The sequence below is a fragment of the Entelurus aequoreus genome, linkage group LG07, assembly GCF_033978785.1.
Source record: "Entelurus aequoreus isolate RoL-2023_Sb linkage group LG07, RoL_Eaeq_v1.1, whole genome shotgun sequence".
NCBI lineage: Eukaryota > Metazoa > Chordata > Actinopteri > Syngnathiformes > Syngnathidae > Entelurus > Entelurus aequoreus.
This window is the reverse complement of record NC_084737.1, coordinates 67,278,221-67,294,868: the sequence shown is the minus strand read 5'-3', so window position 1 is coordinate 67,294,868 and position 16,648 is coordinate 67,278,221. Positions and strand designations below refer to the sequence as shown.

General features: G+C 40.3%; 1 protein-coding gene across 22 annotated transcripts in view; it reads right to left on the bottom strand.

Annotated features, from left to right (window-relative positions):
- Positions 1-3,085: 3,085 nt before the first annotated feature.
- kif1b (kinesin family member 1B) overlaps positions 3,086-16,648 on the bottom strand; it is a 99,545-nt gene continuing 85,982 nt past the window's right edge. For all 22 annotated transcript variants that reach the window (XM_062054307.1, XM_062054313.1, XM_062054311.1 and 19 more), the window contains 11 exons: positions 16,381-16,495; positions 14,592-14,725; positions 14,442-14,503; positions 13,170-13,315; positions 12,830-13,090; positions 10,736-10,807; positions 10,532-10,653; positions 10,296-10,448; positions 9,998-10,190; positions 5,327-5,445; positions 3,086-5,256 (listed from right to left, as the gene is read on the bottom strand). In XM_062054307.1, coding sequence (XP_061910291.1) covers positions 5,214-5,256; positions 5,327-5,445; positions 9,998-10,190; positions 10,296-10,448; positions 10,532-10,653; positions 10,736-10,807; positions 12,830-13,090; positions 13,170-13,315; positions 14,442-14,503; positions 14,592-14,725; positions 16,381-16,495 — 1,420 coding nt within the window. In that variant the 3' untranslated portion in view covers positions 3,086-5,213. The remainder of the gene's footprint in view (positions 5,257-5,326; positions 5,446-9,997; positions 10,191-10,295; positions 10,449-10,531; positions 10,654-10,735; positions 10,808-12,829; positions 13,091-13,169; positions 13,316-14,441; positions 14,504-14,591; positions 14,726-16,380; positions 16,496-16,648) is intronic.

Sequence of the window (16,648 nt, the reverse complement as noted above, 5' to 3'; positions counted from 1 at the left end):
CCTATTTGTTAGAAATCCCACTTTTTATGTTATACATGCTTCCCTGATGAGAGTATTTGGAAAGCACCATTTTGTCTTACTAATTTCAGCTATCCTTGAACCCATCGTAGTTTGTTTACATGTACAACTTTCTCAGACGCTGCCACAGAAAGACGTGTTTTATGCCACTCCTTCTTTGTCTCATTTTGTCCACCAAACATTTTATACGGGGCGGTATAGCTCGGTTGGTAGAGTGGCCGTGCCATCAACCTGAGGGTTGCAGGTTCGATTCCCGCTTCCGCCATCCTAGTCACTGCCGTTGTGTCCTTGGGCAAGACACTTTAACCACCTGCTCTCAGTGCCACCCACACTGGTTTAAATGTAACTTAGATATTGGGTTTTCACTATGTAAAGCGCTTTGAGTCACTAGAGAAAAGCGCTATATAAATATAATTCACTTCACTTCACTTCACTATACTGTGCGTGAATGCACAAAAGGTGAGCTTTGTTGATTTTATTGATTTGCTGGAGTGCTTATCAGGCATATTTGGTCAGTCCATGACTGCAAGCTAATCAATGCTAACGTGCTGTTTATGCTAGTTGTATGTACATATTGCATCATCATGTTTGTGTGCCATGTTGTTCCAGACCACAGCAAACGTTACCCGGCTTGCAAAGATTGTAGTAAATCCATTAGAAGAAGACAGCCTGCCGTTTCTTTAACTTGACACACACATCTATACCTTTTGGCCATTCTGAGCCAGTCATTTCCAGAAGTTATCTCATCCTCTGACAAGCCTCCATTTTACTAATGATTTCCAATGTTGCAAAAATGTGTAGAATAAAAATTAAAATACAACATTTCTGTCAACGAAGATTTGCGCCAGCCTTTGATAGTAGGCTAATATAGCTAATATGGACACGTACGAAGACTATACAAATGGGACCCAGTACCTCCCTGCTTGCCACTCAGCATCAAGGGTTGGAATTGGGGGTTAAATCACCAAAAATTATTCCCGGGCGCAGCACAGCTGCTGCTCACTGCTCCCCTCACCTCCCAGGGGGTGAACAAGGAGATGGGTCAAATGCAGAGGAAAAATTTCACCACACCTAGTGTGTGTGTGACTATCATTGGTACTTTAACTTAACTTAACTTACATCATGTGTTGTCTTCATTATAACACTTATATAAGGCTTTTAATTTTTTGCGGCTTCAGACAGATTTTTTTTTGTATTTTTGGTCCAATATGGCTTTTTCAACATTCTGGGTTGGAACAAATCATCCCTGACTGGTCGACTATTCAAATATTCACTAGTTGGAACCCTAATATGTACATGAGTGGTTGCACATAGTAAAACTGTACAATATTATGACCTGACTCTATACAAATTAAATTGCTGTATATGCTTTGTACTCATACTGAATACATCCTATTGTATATTGTTCTCTTCTGATCTTATGACTAGTTTAGGACCAATATTATTTCTGCAGGGAATGTTATCAGGGTATTAAATCACACAAAATGTCCTCTGTTCTTCTCACACAGCAGATGTTTTGATACAGTTTAACGCACCGTAACCCTTTCTATTAACTCCAGAAAATGACTGAAAACCACCATATATTTATACTTATATAAACATAAATATATACACTATATTGCCAAAAGTATTTGGCCCCCATCCAAATGATGATAATCAGGTGTCCTAATCACTTGGCCTGGCCACAGGTGTATAAAATCAAGCACTTAGGCATGAAGACTGTTTCTACAAACATTTGTGAAAGAATGGGCCGCTCTCAGGAGCTCAGTGATTTCCAGAGTGGAACTGTCATAGGATGCCACCTGTGCAACAAATCCAATCGTGGAAATTTCCTCGCTCCTAAATATTCCAAAGTCAACTGTCGGCTTTATTACAAGAACAACAGCAACTCAGCCACCAAGTGGTAGGCCACGTAAACTGACGAGAGGGGTCAGCGAATGCTGAAGCGCATAGTGCAAAGAGGTCGCCGACTTTCTGCGCAGTCAGTTGCTACAGAGCTCCAAACTTAATGTGACCTTCCAATTAGCCCACGTACAGTACACAGAGAGCTTCACGGAATGGGTTTCCATGGCCGGGCAGCTGCATCTAAGCCATACATCACCAAGTCCAATGCAAAGCGTGGGATGCAGTGTTGTAAAGCATGTTGCCACTGGACTCTAGCAGTGGAGACGCGTTCTCTGGAGTGATTAATCACACTTTTACATCTGGCAATCTGATGGACGAGTCTGGGTTTGGAGGTTGCCAGGAGAACGGTACACTTCGGACTGCATTGTGCTGAGTGTGAAATTTGGTGGCGGAGGAATTATGGTGTGGGGTTGTTTTTCAGGAGTTGGGCTTGGCCCCTTATTTCCAGTGAAATTAACTTTGAATGCTCCAAGATACCAAAACATTTTGGACAATTCCATGCTCCCAACCATGTTAGAACAGTTTGGAGCGGGGCCCTTCCTCTTCCAACATGACTGTGCACCAGTGCACAAAGCAAAGTCCATAAAGAAATGGATGACAAGAGTCTGGTGTGGATGAACTTGACTGGCCTGCACAGAGTCCTGACCTGAACCCGATAGAACACCTTTGGGATGAATTAGAACGGAGACTGAGAGCCAGGCCTTCTCGACCAACATCTGTGTGACCTCATCAATGCCCTTTTGGAAGAATGGTCGAAAATTTCTATAAACACACTTCGCAACCAGAAGAGTTGAAGCTGTAGTAGCTGCAAAAGGTGGACCGACATCATATTGAACCCTATGGGTTAGGAATGGAATGGCACTTCGAGTTCATAAGTGAGTCAAGGCAGGTGGCCAAATACTTTTGGCAATATAGTGTATATATATATAATTCTAGTAGAAATAAAGCCTTACTGTACAAGCAAAAGCTGTTGCTTGCACCCAGGAAAAGAAAAACAGGCCTCACTCGTTCTGCTAATTTGCACTTTTATTGTTTCCTCATTCACTAAACAGACCAATGGTGCAGGGTTACCGTACACAGATTATAATTATTAGTATATCTGCATGACACATCTATATGCTATACAGCGAATGGATTATAATTATTACAAATACAGTCAACATATTTACATTTTTTTTAATTCAAGCTCAGTACAACACATATATTTACAAAATAAGTATGAAAACAAAAAAAAACAATGTACAGTGTTAATGGTTGCCTTTTTTACTTTTAGTGATCCATAGGGATAATAATAATTGCCAAGAGGGGAAGCTTGTTCGGTTTAAAAAGGCATCAACGGAAATGTGTCGAAGTGATGAAGCACAAACAATAGTTAGTCATCTTCATATCACTAGCTACCTATTATTATATTCCCTGATATAAGACAAATAAAGACCTTATGGCTGGCTAGCATGAGTAGTGAGTAAATGTATTTGCAAACCCAGGCAGACGTTTGCTTTATTCCCTTTTCTAATGAAAAAAGGAAGCAATCATGCGACCCAGTGTCCCCAACAAGGAAAAACAGGTTCCATTTTTCTTATTTTTTACCCCCCTTTTGCTTGTTTTTTACGCACATCTTCACAATACATTCGACTGCCACGCCATCATTTGGTTAAAGAGCAACTAAACCACAGATTTTTAAAATATAAGTTAGTTTAACCTTTTTTTTTTATTATGTGCAAAGATCTGCAAACTAATATGTACATTGCAAACAATAAATACACAAGAACTCTGCAAATTAGCCACTCATGTGAAAAAAAAAACCTGCCCTGGCAAGAAAAAGCTGTTCTCCTAAGTGATCACATTTCATACCCAGCAGGTTGGCTGACCTGGGGACAAATGATTACTTTTGAGAAAAGTCGACACATTTTAGTCCCTTTGTTGACCTTCATTTCACACAAATGTATTCATTGTGCAGCAGGCAACTACTGGTTGGTTGGCCAGAGTTAAATAACGCCCATCTGCACCCTTCACATAGAAAAGAGGGCGCCAAAAGTGCATATGTTGCACAGAACTAATTAATTGTAATTGTTTTTATACTACCATAGCCTGGATAAAGAAACTGTGTATATTGTGTCCCTTAGTATCTCTTCTTTCAACGTTTCTGAGTAACAGCCATCCAGTGTAGCTTTGATATGTGCTTTTATAAAAATAAAAAGATCGGTACTTGTCTTGCTATATTGTGTTCACATGTGCAAAATTAGGTTAAAAACTCAAATATTGCAATAAAACTTCCCTGTTCAATTATGAAACGTGTAATTGTAACAATAGCAACATAATAGTGAGAAGAATAGATATAACATGTGGCGTCGACACAGTGACATTAAATGGATGCAACCTAAAAAAACAAACAAACATAAAAAGCAGGCTGAGCCCAAAACGCTCACTGACCTCAGACCAGTTATCAATGTGCGCACATGATATAAGATCCTCTTCCTTCATCAAACCATATTCTTTGTTGACACTTTTATCCATGCATGATTGTTAGTTATCACTCAGAGAGAGAGCTGTTTATTTACACATTGTGGCTCTCTCTGAGATGTGAACCTCAACACCGTGTTTGTTATGAATGTTATCTAGATAGTTACAGGAGAAGGGGCCTAGGTGTTTATGTTAGAAAGAGGCAGTAACCTGAAGCAAATCTTATTCACTTTAGCAGCAATTGTACCGACAAGATTTTGCAGAAGCATTCCTTGGAGCGATTAAATATCATATATGTTCCCTTCATGACTTGTTATCAGTAAGCAAACTGTGTGTTCTCCTGAGGACGGCTGCTCTTATCATGCGGCAATTATTTCAACAAACAAAACAAAAGACGGGAGACAAATAACACTGATGGGACGTTATTACACATGATTGGCAAACGGAAAATGAGTGGCCCGACAAACATTATCTGCAGAATCGTGCACACGAGTAGACTATTACGACATGCTACTAGTTAAGCGACGCAGGGGTGAAAGACAGCAAAGCAGAACAAAATGTTGTTGTGAAGAAAGCAAAAGACAGAGGATCGATACGGGGGGAGGGGAGGAGCGCTAAATCGGCTTGTCGGAAGGTGTGAGGAGGTCTTTTGTCAAACGTTTAGTCGCAGGAAAGGAGACTTTAAAGCCACAAGTCTACTTACAAGAGAAAACTGCCAAGAATCACAATGATTATTAGGTGTTAACACTTGGTTTGTTCAAAGGCGTTTTTTTTCCCGTTTTTTTTTATTTATTTTTTTTTAAAAAAGATCGAAGCTTGCGGTGTCCTCTTCAGTTCTTGATGAGACCACTACGCCTCCTTGCCAGCTTGGACCTAAAGGAAAACCTATTGTTATTCATACTATTGTTATACATCATTCAATGAATGCTAGAAGTGTGCATACCTGATGGTTCCCGCAAGCAGAGGGTTAAAAGCGTACAGCCAGTCGTTCATGTCTTTTTCGTTGTTGGCCTGCAGGAGGATCCCTCTGTGCTTCGTGCACACAGCAAACGTGTTGGGTGTCTGCAAGAAAACAACACACTGAAATGTCATTTGACATTATTTTTGGACAATTGTTTTTTTTTTTTAAAACAATTTCTGCCTAGCAACACATGACCTCCTCCTATAATGGTGGAGGTTATAATAGCAGTGTTTCCCACACATTCATTTATTTGTGGCGGCCCGCCACGAAAGAATTACGTCCACCACAAATAAAAAAAATTAAAAAATTTAAAAAAAAATTTAAAAAATTAAATACATTTTTTTGTCCTGTCCAGCTTCTCAGGCAAATCATGTAGTTGATGTAGATGCCCATATAGGCTGTTCAGATTTACTTTCCAAAGAGAAGTGTAGGATACTTCTCTTGTTGCCTTATTTGTATTTGACCACTACTGTTTTCTGTTTATTTGTTACTGACTGTGGCAGGACACCTCTGCCTCTGTTTCACTTTATGTTGCTGGTAAATAATATGGTTGTAGTAGTAGGCTAAAGTTAAATTATTTAGTATGCACTAATTAAAGGGGCAGAGCTTTAAGAGACATTTTAGCTTTTATATTTTATAAGATATATATTTTTGTAAGAACCACAATTAATAAATATATTTCAGTGAATTGTTCAAATCTGTATATAATTATGTACATAAAGTGTTGTAATTATATTGTAAAATGGATGGATGGATGGCTGGATGGACGTTTAAAACAAAACTTATTATTAATTAGTAAGTATACATTTTTTGAGCCTTTTTAGAGAAAATCATATCATTGTGATAAATTATGCAAATTACTCGATGATGTCATGGTGACCATGCCCATAGCCACGCCCCCACCGCCACAGGTATCTTGGCAGTTTATGGGAAACACTGCATAGTGTTTATAACCTCCATCTATCCATCCATCTTCTTCCGCTTAGAGCTTCTCACCCCATCTCTAAAGGATAGTCCTGCTACCTGATGGAGAAAACTCATTTCGGCCACTTGAACCTGTGAGGTTGTCCTTTCGGTCATAACTCAAAGCTCATAACCATAGGTGAGGATGGAAACGTAGATCAACCGGTGAATCGAAAGCTTTGCCTTCTGGCTCAGCTCCTTCTTCACTATGACGACCACGTTTATAACCTCATGGCGTTTATAAGGGCGGAGGAATATATTTCTATTAATTTTAGTGTTATCAAATGATATTTTTTTTAATCAAATGCATCACACTTTTAAATTTGGTTTGATAATGATAACCGGTCATTTTAAGTTATTAATCATTTGCGTAATTTAAATTAACTTAAAAAAAAAAACAACTAAATATTTGGACATAAATGCAATTTTACCGTCAGAAGTGAAGTGAATTACATTTATATAACGCTTTTTCTCAAGTGACTCAAAGCGCTTTACATTGTGAAACCCAATATCTAAGTTACAATTAAACCAGTGTGAATGGCACTGGGAGCAGGTGGGTAAAGTGTCTTGCCCAAGGACACAACGGCAGTGACTAGGATGGCGGAAGTGGGGATCGAACCTGCAACCCTCAAGTTGCTGGCACGGCCACTCTACCAACCGAGCTATACCGTCCCAAATGTCATACAGGAACGATTTTAAAATGTTTTACTTAAATGCAAGTCATTTATCTGTTCAAAACTTGATAACAGTTTTATTTAAAGACCAGTCAGAGTTTACTTTGAAGTGAAATTTTCCAGCGGAGCACACCAGTCATCTTTGCACTGATGTATGCATTGACCTGATCACTGACAGTATGGCAACTTGCGCCACTTTCAAGGTAAGGGAGCATCAGCGGTCAAAATAAATTGTGTGATTAATCTGCCTACTTACATGATTATTGCAATCATTTTTGGTGATTTTTCAATATTTTTGACAGCTCTAATTTATTTATTTGTAATTCCATTTTTACACACCCAATTATTTTTATGGGAATCATATTATGAATACTATAATATATACATAATAATAATATATTTATTTCTTAACAAATATTTGCTATACTGTACTGTATACACAATTTTTTTTCCACAGCAAGTCAAGAGCATGAGAGGTTTTGGCTTCGTTTTGACACCAAATGCATTACATGATACAACCCTGGCCGGGAATCAAACCCATAACCTCTGCCATGAGAGGCAGAAGTGCGTACCATTACATTACCAGGGATTTATGACACACTTTATATTACATGTAAAACTAGTTTTACTAAACCAAATAAAAATACTTTTATAGGGACAACAACAAGCACTTAGGCAGGCTGTACAAAGGCAGACTGGGTGGAAACGTATCTGAGTGCATGTAGTATAAAACTAAATAATGGACAAAAACAACACTGCAATGGGAGCACAGACTGGACTCTGACTCTAAATGTGTGTCTCTACTTAACATAGAAATAAAGAGTGCCTTTAATATGACGCAGGGACCTTGTGACCAAAATCCTAGTCTCAGTAGGTGCTGCTGTTTTGATGAGCATCAGCGAGCTCAATATTGAAATGTCCACACCTGAGATAATCACAGATCCCACCATTTTTTGGAGGGGGAAAACGCAGGCAATTTATTCAGTGACTGTAAGAAGCTGATGCATCTTTTTCCACAGTTCAACTGTGTTGTTGGGCTTACAAGCTGGCTAAAATTGTGCGCCAGGTGCATGATTTTATAATGCTTCATTTAGGGCTCTGGTACATTGCAATTGTTAGAGATACAGTAGTACCCAAACGTACGACTCGAGCACAATTAGTTCTACGACTGGTCTCATAACTCTAAACACTTGTATCTCAAATCAGCCCCGCCCATTGAAATTAATTAAAATAATTTTAATCCGTGCTTAGCCCTCCCAAAACAGCAACATTTTAACATGTCTTACTAAATATTGTTTGAAAAACAATACAATAGAATGCACTAGGGGTGTGGGAAAAAATCTATTCGAATTTGAATCGCGATTGTCACGTTGTGCGAGTCAGAATCGATTCTCATTTAAAAAAAATCTATTTTATTTTTATTTCTAAAAAAATTTGTTTTTGTTTTTTTAATTAATCAATCCAACAAAACAATACACAGCAATACCATAACAATGCAATCCAATTCCAAAAACAAACCCGACACTCAGAACTGCAATAAACAGAGCAATTGAGAGGAGACACAAACACGACACAGAACAAACCAAAAGTAGTGAAACAAAAATGAATATTATCAACAACAGTATTAAAATTCGTTACAATTTCAACATAGCAGTGATTAAAAATCCCTCATTGACATTATCATTAGACATTTATAAAAATTTAAAAAATAAAATAAATAGTGTCACTGTGGCTTACACTTGCATCGCATCTCATAAACTTGACAACACACTGTGTCCAATATTTTCACAAAGATAAAATAAGTCATATTTTTGGTTCATTTAATAGTTAAAACAAATTTACATTATTGCAATCAGTTGATAAAACATTGTCCTTTACAATTATAAAAGCTTTTTACAAAAATCTACTACTCTGCTTGCATGTCAGCAGACTGGGGTAGATCCTGCTGAAATCCTATGTATTGAATGAATAGAGAATCATTTTGAATCGGGAAAAAAATCGTTTCTGATTTGAGAATCGTGTTGAATTGAAAAAAATTTGATTTTGAATCGAATCGTGACCCCAAGAATCGATATTTAATCGAGTCGTGGGACACCCAAAGATTCACAGCCCTAGAATGCACTATAAAAAACTAAAGTAGTTTTATGAAACAATGTAATAAAACTGTTCAGCATATACTTTGGGGAGACACCTTTGTAAGTGTCTCCCACGAGCTGCGTGCGTCTGTGTTGTGTAACAATAGGAACTGGAAAATAGTTGTTTATGCTGCACACGGACATATTTAGGTGACGGACCGGACCTGGGAACGCTTCGGGATTCCCCAGGGGGAAGTCGCAAATGTTGCTCTGGAGAGGGAAGTCTGGGGGTCTTTGCTGGAGCTGCTGTCCCCGCGACCCGATTCCGGATAAGCGGTTGAAGATGGATGGATGGATGGACCGGACAGGTCAGACTCGACAACAAGCATTAGATGTGTCTCGTGTATCAAAGGTAATGCTCAAATGTCGCGTTTGTTGAGTCAGGAGACCAAACAAACCGAAACACGTCAAACACAGCATCTGCAGCTTCTCAATATATTTCATGAATAAAAGTTTTTGGCCGTGTGTGTGGCTGCAGCTTGTGTCCTAACAGGTAGGACATATTTTGTATGGTTTGTTTCTCTAATTTGGTCGTCTGCTTTTCGTCCTGTGCACTACGTTCTCAGTTCCGGTGCTTGGAGGGCAGGATGGTGTCGATCTCTGAGTGATGCTCAAACGTGCACATCAACTGTATAATCAAAACTTATTTTTGTTTTGAAGCAGGAAAAGCAACGTGTAACAATTAGGGCTGTCAAGTAACTACTTTTTTAAACTAAAGTAATCGTAAGTTGAGGTACCATTGTATTGTATTACAATACAAAAAAAAACAGTGAAATAATTTTCCTGGTAGCCCACATAAATGCTGGTGCCCTACAATTGTATGTATTCCGGTATCTAAGGTGCAAAGGTCAAAGTAAACATTTATTCACTGGAAAATCTACCTTGAGCATGGCTTGCTGGTCTTCACTGTATTCCACCTGCGCTGTGGAAAGGTTAAGGACACCTCGCTCCACTGGGTCCTTGTCGCTGTTGTAGATGAAGACATAAGGCCGCCGCACGACCACAAAGTGTTTCACCCACGAGTTGGACCTGGGCTCCATGAAGCTCAGGAAACCCTTCTTGGACACGACAGATCTAATAGAGAGCAAAAATATGAGCTGAGTCTACTACATAGCCTTTAAATCACGCCACATAAAGATGTCATATCTATTAAGTCATGGGCTTCATGGCAACTCTTACCCTGGCCTCATTTCTTCAATATCAGGCACCAAGTTGAGGAATTCGTTCTTCCCAGCACGGGCCAGGTAGGACGCCTCCAGTGTGGGAACCATCGGGAAGTTTTCATAATCCGAGCAGGAAGGGCTGGACGCACGGGAGCAGTTCTCTGGTGTCCTTGGGTAGAAAAACACAAAACTGTCAGTAAAAGTTGAACATCTCCAGACTGGTCGCTGACTGCACAAGCACAACAGATTTACTTCTGTTCTACAGAGCCACAGCGGGAGTCTGACAGAGATGGGCAGGTGGAGGAAGGTGTGAGGGTGGCGCTGCTGAAGCTGGTCACCGACAGGTCACGTCCGATCGGAGAGATGTCGGAGAGCTGAGAAGGGAAGACGGATGTTGGCGACCGAGCGTGACAACATGTGACGTCAGCGTTCTGGTGCGGTTGTGACATGTCTCACCTTGCAGTCGCTGATGCTGTTCACCAACTGGTTGTACTCGCTGTTGAAGGTGTGAGTCAGGAGGCGGAGGCACTGCGTCAGAGGAGAGTGACAACTGTTAGCGCCTGGATGAGACCTTATGTTATTGATTTGGTATGAACTTTTGCTCAATAACAATTGTGTGGCTCATGTGGAATTTCATAGATTCATAGTTTGTATTGAAACAATGGAGGACTACTATATTGCACTACTTGGTAGCAACAGGCAGAGGACTTAATCAATTCAGACCCAACTAATTTTCTGGATATAAACATGAATAAAAAAATAAATGTGATGAGATTGAATTTAGAAGGCTTCATCTAGTAAATATGATTTTTTATGACTCTATAATAGATGAATATCAGCAAATAGAGTAACAATAGTAGACTATTTACATACAATACTACCACAGCAGGTGGAGCTGCTAGACTAACTGACATACCGTATTTTTCGGATTATAAATCGCAGTTTTTTTCATATTTTGGCCGGGGGTGCGACTTATACTCAGGAGCGACTTATGTGTGAAATTATTAACACATTACCGTAAAATATCAAATAATATTATTTAGCTCATTCACGTAAGAGACTAGACGTATAAGATTTCATGGGATTTAGCGATTAGGAGTGACAGATTGTTTGGTAAACGTATAGCATGTTCTATATGTTATAGTTATTTGAATGACTCTTACCATAATGTGTTACGTTAACATACCAGGCACGTTCTCAGTTAGTTATTTACAGTATGCCTCATATAACGTACACTTATTGAGCCTGTTGTTCACGATTCTTTATTTATTTTAAATTGGCTTTCAAATGTCTATTCTTGGTGTTGGGTTTTATCAAATACATTTCCCCCCAAAAAATGTGACTTATACTTCAGTGCGACTTATATATGTTTTTTTCCTTCTTTATTATGCATTTTCGGCCGGTGCAAATTATACTTCGGAGCGACTTATACTCCGAAAAATACGGTACTACTGTCACATGTTGACAAAAGGGATGTTCCCATCAGGTTTTAACCTGACGATTTCAATACCGATCATCTATGATTTAGATCAGCCAATACCAATACCAATCACATGTATTAACTGTAAATTGTTCCATTTATGGTGAGTGCTAATCAAAGTTTAACAATATCAGCGCAATATTTAAACTTCGGTAGTTCCTTATTCTATTTTATCACGTACAATTGTTTAAGCAAAACAAAGTCAATAGTACACAATAACTAAACAAAAGCAAAAACTACTATCTACTACTCATTTAAATCCTTTCTTTTTTGCCCTCAAAGTCATGTGTCCAGTGAATTATTCCCTGAGTTTGTAAACATTCACCAAAAAAAAAAAAATTTTGAGAAGATAAAAATATCAACCTAATCACTCTAATATCGATCATACTGACATAACCTTGGTATTGACACCATTAATTTGTGGATTGGTCCGTCCTCCTCTTACATGTCATCAACTGACTGTGAAAAATATAATTATATTATCATCTCTCTATAGACTCTCTAGACTACGTGTAGTTTTCTGTTAACAACTGCTTACTTTCTGCTTTAACACCGTTCTGACTAGACTTCTTAACATTTACTAAGCACTTTTTTTGGTGTTGTTTCAAGCAAGCTTCGCAGTTAGCTTAACTATTAGCATGCCTGCTCCTGGCTTGCTCTCAGTGTGTAACATGTTTAGCCTCGCCCTTCAGTGAAAATTAAACATAATATACTAAGAAAGTTTATCTTATTGTAGTGGAGGTAATTTGGATTAGCTTGATCATTAGCTGCTAGCCTCTTGTCAGTCAGGGGACTAAAAATAAATACAGTGTCAGCCATTTGTGATTAGCATTAATCAGCAATTGCAATCATACACTTTTTCACAAAAATCTTATAAAAAATAATTTGTGGCCGATTGCGCGCCCAACCTGAGTTGACAATGCTTATATATTTTGTGAAGATGTTTAGCTTGCAGCCTCAATGCATACATAAACTAACCTATACAATTTCCGGACTACTTTTTAAGTAAATATCCTCAAAGATCTACCCCTAATCATTTTACTATCAATACATCACACATTTGTCCTCACCTTGGTGGCCAGCTCCTTCTCACGATCGACTAGGCTCTCAATGTCAGCAGAGTCATAGCCGCTGCTCTCACTGGGCGTGATGGCGCTTTCGAAGGTAGTGCTGGAGATCTGCGAGGAGATGGAGGTGGAGGTGGACAAGGTGCCCGTGCTCATGCTTGGAGACAACAACTCGCTCAGCGACTTTGTGGTCGGAGCCGTTCCCATAAGAGCGGTTTCTCCCAGCTTGTCTCTTAGCAGGAGGAGGTGGCGAGTCTTCTCCACCTGAATGGAACGTGGGTGAAAAGTGAAATTTAAAAGAAACAGAAACATGTTTTTTTTTTTTCATATTTAAACCTTATACCTCCTGAAGCTGCTCCATTTTTTCCAGCTCCCATTGGTGTTCCACGATAAGGCTGTCTCCTCTGGGCCTCCAACCTGCCAGATTCTCCTCACCACGCACGTACGCCACAGATGTGTCCAAGACCTTCCTCCTCCTGCGTTGCATGCCTGGGTTCACAAGCCAAACTCTCAGAGTTAGCACTTTTGGTAGAATTGTAGGTGCAATATATCTATATCTATATCTATATCTATATCGCAATATAGACGATATACCATATAAATGACATAAATTGGACAGGCGATAGAACTTCTAATATGATCGTAAGGGCTAACGTCCTTCCACAGTGCGAGTCACTAATCCATGCTTCCATGGCTGCAAAATAAAGTAATTTTATTACAAGTAACATTATCACTGGAGGACGAGGAAAAGCTTAACATCCTACACTACACACTAGGAAGATGCAAGAAACCATGCTAACGCTAAAGTTAGTGCTATTGAATGTAAAAAGGGGTTGGTGGATCAATACAAACAAGTAACGTAACGAGTAACGATACCAAGTATAGTATCAGTATATAGTCGATAAAATAGTGATTCGATCCCATATTTTTTACTATCCCAAAATCGTTATTGTATACAAACGAGAAAATAAGACCCTGGACACAGGAGGGCTTTAAGGGCAAAAATCTAATTATTTAAATAAGGGCTAATAGCATGTTTTACTGTAGTTACTTTATTATACTCAAAATATTGTATAAAATGAAAGGGAATAATTCAATAATTAAAATATTTAATTGATATTGTTACACCACCATTCTGTGTTTTTTGTCTGATTATAATTGTGATAAAAAAATATACCATAATTATTCAATGATCTGGAAATTTTGAAGTATCAGTATCGTATGGACGATACTGCCCCTATAACAACTTGGTATTGGAGCGATATTAAAATTTGTAGTATGACACAAAACTATTATAAAGTATCCAAACCACAGAAAAATAAGTATTTATTATATTTTAACAGAATTGTAGATAGAACCAAGTTACAATAGAAAGTAACCAGATATTAACAGTAAATTAGCAAGTAGATTAATAATATTTTTGAGAAAAATATACAACCGGAAATGATGCAATATGGTACGGCATACGTCAGCAGTAATCCGTTTTGAAATTATCTATCATTTACATACAAAATTATATATTGTTATCACATGAGGCTGGAATATAGATTTTAGGCCATATCGCCCATCCCATGGCTGTTGCATATCATATCTGGACAACTTTCATATTGCTCACCTGGACTTCCAGAGTCAGACATCTTGCACAAACTCAGCTCATAGATTCCGGTGACTCGGTTACTGTGATTAGAATACAGTGTTGCATTTTGGTTGACTCTCAAAGAATGTTACATGATTTTAGAAGAGTAAAAACAGCTTGCAGCCTCACCAGTCCGGCGTTTTAGAATATCCACTACCGAAGAGGTTCCTGAGGGAACGGGGAGGGGAGATCTTTGCGTCCCGGGAGTAGAAGACCATGCAGATGTCTTTGGTGATAATGGCAGGCTGAATGCAATGATCCAGCTGTGCAGGGAAGACCAGCAACACATTTAAAAACTAGCAGATAATCTTCTAAGACTGTAAAGACCCTCTCCATTAAAGAAGAGGATGTACGCCGGCAGTTCTTGAAGCTGAATACGCGGAAGGCCCCCGGGCCGGATGGTGTCTCCCCCTCCACTCTCAGACACTGTGCGGACCAGCTGGCTCCTGTCTTCACTGACATTTTTAACACCTCTCTGGAGCTATGCCGCGTGCCGTCCTGCTTTAAGACCTCTACCATTGTCCCTGTCCCCAAGAAAGCACGGATCACAGGACTAAATGACTACAGGCCGGTCGCGCTGACGTCTGTGGTCATGAAGTCCTTTGAGCGCTTGGTCCTGCCCCACCTCAAGGACATCACCACCCCCCTCCTGGACCCACTGCAGTTCGCCTACAGAGCCAACAGGTCTGTGGATGATGCAGTGAACCTGGCCCTCCACTTCATCCTGGAGCATCTGGACTCCCCAGGAACCTACGCTAGGATCTTGTTTGTGGACTTCAGCTCTGCCTTCAACACCATCCTCCCTGGACTGCTACGAGACAAGCTCTACCAGCTCAGCGTGCCCGACTCCCACTGCAGTTGGATTAATGACTTCCTGACAGACCAAAGACGGCTGGGGAAGATTGTCTCGGACAGTCGAACCACAAACACTGGTACTCCTCAGGGCTGTGTACTCTCCCCCTGGCTCTTCTCCCTGTATACAAACTGCTGCACCTCCAGTCACCAATCCGTAAAACTGCTCAAGTTTGCGGATGACACCACCCTCATCGGGCTCATCTCGAATGGCGATGAGTCCGCCTACAGGAGAGAGGTGGACCGGCTGATGTCCTGGTGCAGCCTCAACAACCTGGAGCTGAACGCCCAGAAAACAGTGGAGATGATCATGGACTTCAGGAAAGTCACAGCCCCACCATCCCCCCTCACCCTGATTGACTCTCCCACCCCCGTCCCCGTTGTGGACTCCTTCCGTTTGTTGGGCACCACCATCACCCAGGACCTCAAGTGGGAGCTGACCATCAGCTCCCTCATCAAGAAGGCCCAGCAGAGGATGTACTTCCTGCGGCAGCTGAGGAAACTTAAGGTGCCGACCGAGATGCTGGTGCAGTCCATCCTGACCTCCTCCATCACAGTGTGGTTCCCCGGCGCTACAGTCCAGGATAAGAATAGACTGCAGCGCATCGTACGTGCTGCTGAGAAGGTGATTGGCTGCAAGCTCCCATCCCTCCAGGACTTGTTCTCCTCCAGGACCAGGAGGCGTGTGGGTCGGATCACAGCTGACTCTTCTCACCCTGGACACACACTATTCTCCCCTCTCCCCTCAGGCAGGAGACTACGCTCCATCCAGACCCACACCTCCCGCCACCTGAACAGTTTTTTCCCCTCGGCCATCAGGCAAATGAACAATAACTCCTAACAGCAGCTCCTTGAATTCCTTGAATTCCTTCTAAGTCTATCTGATAGCTCAGTCACAGCTCTTTTTATACCAAATATGTGTTATATGTGTTTTATGTCGCACGTTTGCACCAAGAAAAATTCCTAGTTTGTGAACCCGTTCTCAAACAATGGCAATAAAACTATTCTGATTGTGATTCTGATTCTGATTCTGAAGGGATACAACCAAGAGGCTGTCATGGCATACCTCCAGATAAGCAGACAGCGTCATGTAGATCTTCTCTCCATAAGGAGTGACTCGGTTTAGCAGGAGGGAGTTGTGCAGGGAGCTGTCCCACACTGCCTCGAAGCGGTAGAAGGTCCTACAGGAGAACAAAAACAGTTAGCAGAGAAAATGCAAGACATCTTAAGGAGTAGGCTAAGGAGGTGAGAAATATAAGGTCAGAGGTAGGCATCATTCCCTTGCAGAGCCACAGTATTATTTGTGTAGGGAGTGAAGGAGCCTGAGAGTAAAA